The following is an 11,479-nucleotide window of genomic DNA, read 5'->3' on the forward strand; positions in this document are numbered from 1 at the left end:
TGTTAACTGTCGAAGGATTCCTAGGTTCCGGATTGCTCTTTCAGGAGAGCCTGTGTGCAGTGCCCTGGAGAGAGGTGTTGGATTAGACTCAGCACTTGCCACCAGGCCTGCTGCCTCGTGGGCACTCATCAGGTACAGGTGATTCTCATTATTTAGAGTAGTTCTGCTCCATAAAGTTGCTGTGGATACTGCATTATTGAATACCGAACTATTGCTCCTAGAAGAAATAGAGTAGAAATCAGAGTAGTGAGCCTCTGATTACATTTTGTCAGCTGATCAGCACATGACCTTGTTTTCTGTGTGTTTCTGTTTAAAGACACCATATTATATGTGTTGCTGATTAATTGACATCCAGCTCCCAGCCAACAAAACTGAACCTCACACCTGAATGAAGTTCATCTGACAAACGTTCTTTCTCCATGAGGCTCCTCAGTCTTCTTGTGCTCGGGAATGCTGGACAGCACTTTAACGTTAGTAGATGGTGGGGGGTATTTTAGACAGTAAAATCACCAAAAAAGAAAAAAACCCACAAAAATGCAAAAATATGTAGCACTAAGTTTACCACGAAAAGGACATCTGTTTACAGTATGAAAGCAGAAACAGGAAAAGAAACACACGGAGTCCCCTTGTTTGACATCAGCTAGGACCAGGCTCGACCAGAGACTCAAATGTCTCACTGCTCTGCACATGTGTGCAGAGGACCACGAGGGGTCACAAGAACCGGTTTGGGCATTACAAAGACATTTTAGTGAGTAGACGAATTCACAAATACAGAATCCGCGAACAGTGAGGACTGGCTGCTTGGCTGACTGAGGAAAGGAAGGAACAGCAACCAGTTTAATTTGGAGGTAGAAGTAGACCACAGCCCCATCACACGTCATTCAGGAAGGGAGCTTGCTCTGTGAAAAGCCCTGACTCCCCACAAGGTCAGCACAGTTTTGAGACAAACGCTCGCATGAGAATTAAAAGCCCAAGTTCGACTGTGAGTTGGCCCAACCTGGCTCATGGACAGAAGTGGTGAGGCGCCCCTGCAGACTTGGCCAGCATGTGTTGATCAGGGACTGTCTGCAGAAGCTGAGACTGACAATCGATGGAAAAATGCTTTAAAAAAAAAAAAAAAAAAAAAAAAACAAGCCCTCACCTCTCATACAGGAAGCCTGGCGTAAACCCTCAGCATAGGTGAGGCCCCACATGGCCCCAGAGTCCAGGATCCCACCCCCACGCCAGCAGTCCCCTCTGTGTGTGTTTACACACCTCGTCGCCCCCATGTAAACCGGGGTGGTGGCAGAGGACCTGGAGGAGAGCAGACATGGAGGCTGTTTGCTCTGTTATTGGAGCACCTAGGTGCTGTTCTGGCTTCAGCTAGTTGTGACAGATGTTAATGATGCATGCACTTTAGATCAGAACTCTTAGAGCGTAAACTCAGGCCTCTCCTTCCACAAAGAATGTTTTCGCAAAGCTGGGAATGAGCTGTTGATACGTATTTTTAAGATGACAGCATAACGGAAAAAGATTCGAAGGAGCATGCCAAAGTGTTAGCACAGCTCTCCTGGGTTATTGATTTATGGGAAACTTTCCTCTCCTTGTGTATACTTTTACCTGCTTTCTGAATTTGTACCATGTGCATGTGTACTTTGGTAAATAAGGAAGACATTTTGTGAAAGGATTCTTAAAAATTGCAGCTTCAACAAATGGCAGCATACACTAAACTTTCTAGAGGCCGAAGAACCCCACCATCCTGCTCTGTGTTAGCTTAGGGTAGAGATTTGCTTTCTTTTTCTCAGCCAAAGGGCAGGAAACCCTGGCAGTTCACATTGTACAGCCCATTGCCTCTCACTCAGAAGACTGTCTTCAGGACAGCTCCCAGCTTCCAGACTCACAGCTGTGCCCCGCCTGTCACATGGGGTGTAGACCACTGCTGGAGTCCCAGCCTCATCCCCTCAGTGGGTCATTACAGAAGGCTTTCTGAATGGAAGAAAACCGTACCCAAGGCTGAATTGTAATAGGCTCCAAAAAGAAAAAAAAAAAAAACACAAGTAAGTCAAAATGAGGTGATAAGAGTCCTCTGCCTCACAGAGGGCCAGTTGGATATCTCTAGAAGTGGTTTAACATTGAGGATTTTGTGAATGGTTCGTTTTAAGTCTTCCTGTATACAAATAGCTTGGTTAAAATGCCAAACATAGGTCCAAAAACTGTATGGTTTTCCTCCCCACTGTATTTAGAGTTGGGGAGAGGGAAGTATTTTCAATATACAGTAGGCTCCTGGGAAGATGGATGAAAACTGAGCTGCCGTCTTGGGCAGTGTGTAGCTGCATCAGAGCCTTCCTGCCTGGCAGCCAGCTGTCCACTATGCATAAGATCTACCAGGAGGAACAAATTGCTTGCTATTCTAGAGAGTGTGGCTTCGGTGGGCGCATTACTTGGGCCAGCCTCCTCCATGACACAGACTGCATGGCTTGGCCCTTTCAACCCTCCCCAACCCATGAGGAACATAGCAGACACAGAGATGACCAGGAAAGGGCACCTGCCCTTACGGTGTGGCTCATAGGGAGACAAGGACACGCCCAGCAACAAGATGTAGTCTGCTCAAACCCTCATGGACTATGTCCACGGGAACCAAGAGTCAGCCTGGCCACCTCGCTCAGCAAAAGGCTGGGGACAACCCAGTGCTTGCTTTGTTGTTTAATCTAGTTTGGGTTGGGCTGGTTTTTATCACAGGAGAGAACACTGGCAAATGGCTTACTGGCCTCCCTAATGTCCTGGCTAGGATTTGACCAAAGTCTGCATCTCTCCTCAAGTGGGAATAACAACAGAATACCAGCAGCACCCGTTGCGGGGGCAGCTCACACTCTTTAGCTCACGTGGTGCCAGGCACTGTGCTAAGTGCTTCCCGCGGGTTATCCCATTATATCTTCACAGTCATGTAGGAGGTGTAGATAGTGGATGATCTTGTTCAATTTTCAGTCACATTAGGAGAGGTTCACACTGCTCCTTTCCTCATTTTACACTGAAACTGAGTCACAGAGAGGTTCTGGAATTTGCCCAAAAGCACCTTGCTAGCCCAAGGCCTCATTCCTAGCCCTGGAGGCCCCAGGGCCACATCAGTAGCTGCTCTGTTTCCTGGCCCCAGGGAGGAAGCAGCCCTCATTACCACAGCCTATTGAACCAACCTCAAGAACAAGAGCTCTTGGAAATGAATGCTTGAACAATAAATATACTTTTCAAACTCAACCTTCGAGGTGGGAGAGCATGTTAAGAAAAAGGAAGGAATCTGGAGAAAAGCTAAATGTATAGCCTCCCTCTTGGACAAAACCATAGCCTCAAAATAACAAAAAAAAAATTATTTTCCCCAATCAAATGTTACCCTTGTGTGAAATCACTTAGGGCAAGCTTTGTGGCTGTCACAGCTTCCTGCATCTAGAGCATTCCATCTTCCGGAAATTTTACTCTACGTATGCTGTATAACAGATCAAGTTTGCTGCCTTTCTTTCCAGGGGAGATGTGTTTGGCACAGTCTGTCTCTTTCAGACTCTCAGTAAAGGAGATCATACAGATACAGACGTGAATTGGTGGTTTCCTGTGCGTGAGAAATGTTCCTGGGCTGTTCATTGCAAACCCAGACACAAACCCGACAGCTTGAAAAACCTGTTGTCATTTGGGGAGGAGAAATTGAGATGTCGGAGCCCTTTAGCCAAATCCCCAGAAGACTAAGTTTGTCTGTGCGTTGAGGCAGAAAGAAATAAACAAAGGAATGTTTTCAGCTCCTTTTATTTAATCTGCTGCCACATCTATATTATCCTGGGATTAATGACATTTTGAACATGTTTAATCTCAGAAGCTATTTACGGTTGAACCTTGACCCTGAATATTTATGCTCTAGAATTTCACACAGGAAGGTCTTTGGTGTCTGAATCCTGCACGATATCTGTGTCTTCATTCCCTTCTACACCCTTCCCTTGCGAGTATGGCGCACATACCCCCACAACCCTTGCTGCGGTGCCAAGTGCAGGAAATATGGGGCACAGACCAGAGTGGCCACCTGGGCCTTCTGCCCCTGAGCAGCACGGATTCTCCAGCTGCTGTGCCTGGGCCCACCTGGAACAGGCACTTATCTGTGGGTTACGTGAGGCTCCAGGTGGAATCTCAAGCTCCTCCAAACCCTGATAGGATGCTTAGTGGCTTTTCTCTCTGCTTCCTGTGTCTGGAATCTCGCCCACCACTCCTGAGTCTGGCCCTGGATCATCCTGTGAAAAGGTCTAGAAGCTGGCAGGGTCCTTGTGGTCCACTTGCCTTCCTGACAAGGAAGAGGGTGGGCAAGGAGAGAGCACAGAATACAAGGAAAGGCCACCTCTCAGGGAAAAGGAGGAGGAACCAAGAAAGAGAAGTGGTTGGTGAAAGATCCTGGTCAAATGCCTGGCCCAGGTTTGGTGACGCTGCCGTTACAGGTTGTTTAATCCCACTCTGGCATAGCCTGGCGCAGGTGCAGCGCTCGCTCACTCCCCTGGACTTGCCCACGAACCTCTGACACGTGTGTGCACACTTACACACAGAGTACGGCCAGAAGCATTGCTACCCACTGACAGGCAAAGCAGAGGTCAGTGCCCCTTCTCTGCTTGGGATGAAATCTGCCAGCAGACTCGCAGTGTAAGGAAAGAAAAACCACCTCTTGCAGTTCCCATGAGCACACTGGACAAGAGAATAGGATTTGAGCCTAGCCCAGGAGGCCCCCCAGCTCCAGTCTGCCCACAGTTCCCAGGAATGCTGCAGAGCCCCTGTTCTACATAACTTTTTCCAGTGATTTTTTTTTTTTAATACTCTCTTTGGCCCAGTTAGGGTCTAGGAATTCATCAGAGCTGCCTTATACCCTTTTGGTGAGAGTGACACGTGTGCCAGTGGCCCCACGCAGACCCGAGGGGCTGGAAAGCCAGCCAGAGCACTCAGAGGTGCCAGGCCACCTTGGCATTTCACAGCTGCCACTCAGCCTCCAGCTTAATACTCTCAAGTGGAATTTTTCTCTCTGTGCACACTTCTTGACAGAATTATTCAGAATATCTTGTTGACTCAGGTAATGAGTTTAAACCCATAGTGAACTCCCTCCCTCCAGTCTGGCTGTGTTGTGTCAAAGGCTCCCAACCAGCACAAGCGGGGCAGAGCTAGGAGGACGGCACTACTGGACATTCCACTCGGGCCAGGAGAGAGCAGAGGGCACGACTGTCACTGAGTATAAGGAAAGGATCAAAGGAGAAGTGGGAAGAAACCTTTTTAGGAAAAAAGTTGAAGTCCAGAAAGACCATGAGGACTCCCTGCAGAGTCAATTCCTCCCTGGAATGAGGGATTGAGGTTAAGGGATGAGAAATGAAGACTTTTATAAAACACGCAACCAGCTTCTGTGTGCCTGACAATCACTGGGTTCTCTGGACAAGAGATAAAATGTAAAAGAGCATCGTAAATGAGCTAATATTAGAACACTACATGGTGCGTGGTCTGTGGAATGCGTCTGTTAAATAAATAAGAAGTTTTAATGACCAAAAGCATCTGTCAGTGAGGTAGACAGTGAACCAGCAGATATATTTAGCACCAAGGAGTGGGGCACATCTCTTAAGAGAGTCACGGAAGGATTAGGAGAGGGAGAGCATGTTGAGCTGGGCTGACCAGAGCAGGCTTCATGGAGGAGGCAGCAGCTGGGCAGACCATTTGTGGGCAAGCAAGGATGATTCTGGAACAGGGTGTCCAATCCCTCATGACCTCCTGGACTGTGGCCACAGCCTCTCTCCTCACCTCCTCACTAGCCTTCCCCATCTGACTTCCTCTCCACACAGCCTCCAGAGTGTGCCCTTGGTTGAAACCCCATGCTCCCCATTATGGACAGAAAAAAGGCCCAGAAGACCCTTCTCAGTCGGCCCCTGCTTGATCCTTCAGCCCTTCTCGGCCAGCCTGCCCACAGCTCTGCCTTCTGCCCCTTCTACCTGGAGGCCTTTCCTCGCCCCTCTGCTCTGCCTGGAAGGTCCCTTCTCCAGGTCCCAACCCAGATAGCACCTCCCCTGCCACGTACCAGTCAGTGTGAGGCTCTGTATCCACCCAGCACTTTGTAAACTGTAGCATCTTCCAGTTTCCACCAGAGTTGCTTATTTGTATTTGGTCTCCCCCAACAGACTTTGAGATTTTGAAAGAACAAACAACTGGTTGTTTATTTTTCCACCTTAGCATTTCACACAGTCTTTGTGCATTGTAAGCACTGAAGAGTGGGCGGGTGGGCAGGAAGGATGGAAGGAGGGAGGGAGGTTGGAGGAGCAGGAGAGCAGAAACGTTGAGCTGTGGCTAATAGAAAGTAGTCTGAGCAGATCTGAATGTTGAAATCAAACAGAATGGGTAGCACTTTAGGGAAGAAGAGATGAGGTTAAGGGTCAGGAACAAGGAGATTCCTAGGTTTAGGAGCAAGAGTCCGACGAGGACCTGGAGAGGGAACACCCACGGAGGAGAGGCCTCCCAAGCGCAGTTCTGCAGCCCCACCAGTACTGGGGGGAAGGGTAGAGCAGGTTGGGAATGGGAGACCTCAGGATTTATGGTTCAGCCGTCAGGTGGCTGGAGGGAGCAGTGTTCCTGCTGTAGCCCTGTCAGGAATTAGCTGAAGACACACAGGCAGAGGCCACTGGAGTGGAGGGTGGACCAGAACAGGGGCCGGTGAGGCTCAGGGGAGAGCTCTTTTTGAGCTGAGGGAGAGCCAAGCACTTTGCAGAGCAGCAGGGAAGAAGTCGGAGGCCAGGGAGAGCCCGAGGAGGCAGGAGGGATCAAGGGATGAACGGAAGAGGTAGAGCTGGGGTCCCCCCACCAGGGACCAGCAGGGAGCCGCAAGGAGAGCGGGAGCCTTTTCCAGCTGCCCTCCCAGGGAGAGGTCAGTGTGTGAAGCCAGAGGCCCTTCCCAACTCTGACATGAGACTGAAGCTTGCAGAGCCGTGGCTCCTGTCCCCTGCCCCTCCTTGGTGACCCTGGGGACGGAGAGAAAAAGACTAGATGCAAAACAGGAACAGAGTAATACCCTATCACAGCAGAGCGGGGGGGTGGGGGGGCATTGTCAGGCCACCCAGAATGACACTGACTCATCCCAGATGTCTCATGTGTTGCTGTGACAGGGACCCTGCCTTCACCTTGCTGACTGAGGGGCACTGTGTAGAAGGGGTAGTGGGGGTGGGGGTGGGGGCAGGGGCCAGGCCTCTGGGGATCCGCTTCCGTCTTTGTTCTGTGTGGTGGCAGAGGCAGGCTCGTGGGGAACCTTCGGATTCAGGGGGCTTCTGATACACCTGTGAGAAGCCGCTATTTAATTCAAAGGGTTCCTTGAAGAAAGTAAGCCTGCTTCTCTTTCCTGTGGCTGAGGGTAATGTATTTTCATCATAAAAATATGAAAATAGGGAAGTGTTGAAAAGAGGGACAGCGACCCCCCCACACACACAGTGTCACCTTCCAGAGATAAGCACCATGGTTGCAGAAGAAAATTCCACAAGACCTTATGGACTTGACAGCACGATTTCTCTTCTCTCTAGAACGTTAAGGAAAACAACGGTGGCTAGTTTGGGGGTCACTCTGCCAAAGGAAGGTTATACTTACAATTACAAAAAAAAAGAAGAATAGTGTGTCTACCAAACTTCCAGGCAAATCGGGAATCACATAGTATGTACTAGCCCAAAGCGACAGGCTTATATTAAGGAAATCTTACCTATTTATGTACTTACTTTTATCTCCAGAAAGCATTCTGTGGGAGGAAGATGGCTTTAAAATGCATATATAGATAGGAACAGCTGCATTTAAGATTTTGTGGCTCAGACTAGAGGAGCATCATCTCTTTGATGCACCTTGAAATGAGAAAACAAAACCAAGTCCCTTAAAGAAAAGTAATCGTCTTGGCCAGAAGGGCTCCCAGACCCTCTTTCCTCCTCCCTCACCCACCCGGGCCCCCCGCCCCTCCGTGCAGTGTCCTGTGTGTGGGAGAAGCCAAAGCTGAGACTGGACAGGGGCTGGGATGTTTTGCGTAACCTCGTGTCTTCACCCACAGAGAAGGGGCCGCCTCCTGCCGCCGAGGGCCAGCCTGCTCCACCCTGGATCACCATCGCTCGGCAGAAGCGACGAGGGACTACCTCGGACCAGCCCCCAAACCAGGACGACAAGGCCGACAAGGCCGGGGCCCGCACGGGGAAGGCTGAAATAGGAAAGCCCTCCAAGGCGCCCGAGAGAGCCCAGGTGCTTAGAGCAAACGCTTTCTGTCTCTGTAGCTACAGGAGGGACCGGCCCGAGAGCCGGGGCTGCGTGGTGGTGGCAGGGCCCCTGGCCTGTGATGCCTGCTGACGGCTGCCCTCTGTGTGCGCCGGGCTGGTGGAAGCGGGCAGATCGCTTAGGCAGCGGAGGCAGCCCTCTGCTCCCTGCCTCCCAGGCAACACAGCTCAGCATCTGGAGAAATGGAACGGGGTTAAAATAACTTCTCAGCGAGAAGCCTGGTGACCATGTCAGCAGCTCCATCTCGGCTCATTGCGCGCTGATGGACGAGCCCTGCTTTGCTGCTCTGCTGGCTGCCTGCGGGGGGCTTATTCCTCACCTGGGGCTGTAGGGCTGGAAGCTGGGTTTCTGCTTTGCACTCCGGACTGAAACAGCATTCTCAAGTCCAAGCAACGATGCTGAGAAGCAGGATAAGACCCACAGCTTTCGTATTCCCCCTGCTAGCCTCCGTGATAAACCTGTGAATGTGTTCCAGCTGTGTGAGGGAATGAGCCTGAGCCTGCAGTAGGACGTGCTTCCTGTCGTTTGAACCCAAACCTCCATCGTGCCTACCCTTGAAAACCTTCAGGAAGGCTAGGGGAACGTATAAAGCAAATATTAACTAGCTGTTTTGGTGTGGGGCATTCACGTTCGTACCAGGTGTCATAAAAAATTCTCAAAACTATTTCTAAATACAATTCAATTTGACTTTGAAATGAGACCCCTGCCATCCAACAGGTGGGGCGAAGGCCAAGGATGGGGACAGTGCAGAAGCTATGATGCCTGTGTAAGCTTAATAGCAGGCCCCACATTGGCCTGAGTCTGGCATTCGAAAGGCTCCTCTCAGCAAGGGCCCACGTCACAGTTCTGCCAAAAAAGTACCAGTGGCATGACTCATCTTGGCAGAGAAATGTTGTAGCCTGTTGCCTTTGGTTATGTTTGCCCCCTCTCGGAATCTCAGGTGACCGAACAGCATGTGTCTCTCTTGTGTCTTATTAGGAGCCCATGAAACAAGCTGACTTTGTCCGCAGCAAGTCTTTCCTGGTGGCTCCAGCCAAGCCCACTGTGGACCGGAGGCAAGGGACAAAGCTCTGCCTCCAGGAGGGGCTGCAACGAGGAATCTCATTGTCCCACCAGAACTTGGGTATGAAACCTGCAAGCAGCACCAAACACTTTAGAATACGTTTCTGGGATTGGTTCTGCTTTTTTTTTTTTTTGGTCTTGTTTTCTTTTTCCAAATGATTTTGCCACATTGACGTTTTTAAAACAGCTTTTATTGACATGACATTTATGTGCCATAAGACTCACCTGTTTTAAGTGTACAATTCAGCAACTATATATTGACAATGAGAATATATTTACTGACTTGTACAACCGTCACAATCCAATTTTAGAACACTTCCTCACCCTAAAAAGAAACCTCATGCCCATTTACAGTCATTCACTGTTCCCCAGCCCAGGTCTAGGCAACCACTAATCTACTTTCTGTCTCCCTATACTTGCCTTTTGGGGACATTTCTCATAAATGGAATCATAAAATAAAATGTATCTGGCTTCTTTCACCAAGCATAATGTTTTCAAGATTCATCTCTGTTGTCATGTGTATCAGTATTTTTAAATATATTTTTCATTGTGGTAAAATACATACAACTAAATTTATCATCCTAACCACTCTTAAGTGTACAGTTTGGCAGTGTGAAGAATATTCACACAGTTGTGCAAACTGATCTCCAGAGTTCTTGGCAGTTTTATTCTGAAAGTTTCTCTCACCTCACTGCATTCCTGGAACCATTTGGGGTCTGCTGTTCTTAAGGCTTTTTTATTACATAAATTATTCTATGCCTAAATCTTCTTTACATGTTTATGCATTAACAGATTTTATGTTTGAGACCACAGCTGAGACCTTGACATATATTTTAAAGAAACACAAGAGGCTTAAGTGGGAATCCAAACTCATTTCTCATGTTTCTGTTTGTTTTGTCTTCTTTCCAGCAGCTCAGTCTGCAGTGATGACGGAGAAAGAATTGCATCAGCTGAAGAGAGCCAGTTATGCCAGCACAGATCAGCCATCCTGGATGGAACTTGCCAGAAAGAAATCTCAAGCTTGGAGTGACATGCCCCAAATTATAAAATAGGCTGACAGCCTGCTGCTACAGAATGTCCACTACCTTGACGGGTCACTTTAGTCAAAAACTGCCAGTAAATCAAGGCAAACAAACTGTGAAGCTGAAGAGTGATTTTATCATCAAGTTATGGGAGAGCAAGCTTGGGGAAGAGGAAGGAACCAGGCCAACAAAGACAGACACACAGCCGCAACCCTGGGCCAGAGGTGCCCTAAAACAAGAACACCATTGAAAAGGGCCAGGAACAAGGTCCTGTGCCCAAAGGTATGAATGTGAGTCTTTGAGAATTGCCTTGATAAAGAGGGCTTGGACAGGAAGAGAGTAGAAGCAAAGAAGCAAACTATGAATGCCTAAGTCAGAAGCGCCTGCAAGGTCGGAGGAGACCGAGGTCTTCTAGGAGGACGTGTCTCTGTGCTTCCACCTGAGATCAACCTGTGTCTCTGGTTCTTGTCTTGCCTGTGGACCCCGTCTTCTCCTTTCATGTTTACTATTAGGCATGACATTTTTGGTAAAACAGGGATGCCGTTTCCAAGAGCAGCTATAAAACAGTTTTCCTGAAGATAGTCACTCTCAGGAGTGGAAGGAACATAGCCAGGTTCAGCAATTCACAGACTGTTTCCAAAAATAATTTTTAAACTTTTCCACAAGGCATCTGTGTCCTTAACCATTGCACAATGCATTGCCTGTTCAATAAAAGGTTTCAAACATGCTTCTGTCATATGTGTAAATGTTTTCTACTGATGCTTGGAGGATGTCCTCCAGCAATGAGTGAAATGCCATATATAGAGTTTCATTGTGTGTATATATACACATATATATATACCATTCAGAATCCCAGTTGGGTTGATTTGGGGTTTTTTGAGATTCTTTTTTCCAATAAAATTTCAGTGTTTATTTTTGGAAATCAGAAGATAATGTAGGTTCTTCTCTGTTTTTATCTATTTGGTGCAATATCTTAAAAATACAAAATTTCTAAAAGTTATAATACTTTAGCATCTGATTAATCCAACCTGTGCATTTCTGTTGAAAATTAGGTTATCAGTGGATTAGCCAGGATGACCCATGAACATAGAATGTGGAGAAGTCAGCAGAGGAAGAGCATATATTTAGGA

General features: G+C 48.2%; 1 protein-coding gene across 1 annotated transcript in view; it reads left to right on the forward strand.

Moving 5' to 3' along the window:
• CRACDL (CRACD like) overlaps window positions 1-11,077 on the forward strand; it is a 127,021-nt gene extending 115,944 nt beyond the window's left edge. The window contains exons 9-11 of the mRNA XM_055329125.1: window positions 8,048-8,232; window positions 9,244-9,388; window positions 10,240-11,077. Of these exons, the coding sequence (XP_055185100.1) occupies window positions 8,048-8,232; window positions 9,244-9,388; window positions 10,240-10,379 (470 nt within the window). The 3' untranslated portion in view covers window positions 10,380-11,077. The remainder of the gene's footprint in view (window positions 1-8,047; window positions 8,233-9,243; window positions 9,389-10,239) is intronic.
• The last annotated feature ends 402 nt before the right edge of the window (window positions 11,078-11,479 follow it).

Source organism: Nyctereutes procyonoides, unplaced genomic scaffold (genome assembly GCF_905146905.1).
Source record: "Nyctereutes procyonoides isolate TBG_1078 unplaced genomic scaffold, NYPRO_anot_genome, whole genome shotgun sequence".
Classification (NCBI taxonomy): domain Eukaryota; kingdom Metazoa; phylum Chordata; class Mammalia; order Carnivora; family Canidae; genus Nyctereutes; species Nyctereutes procyonoides.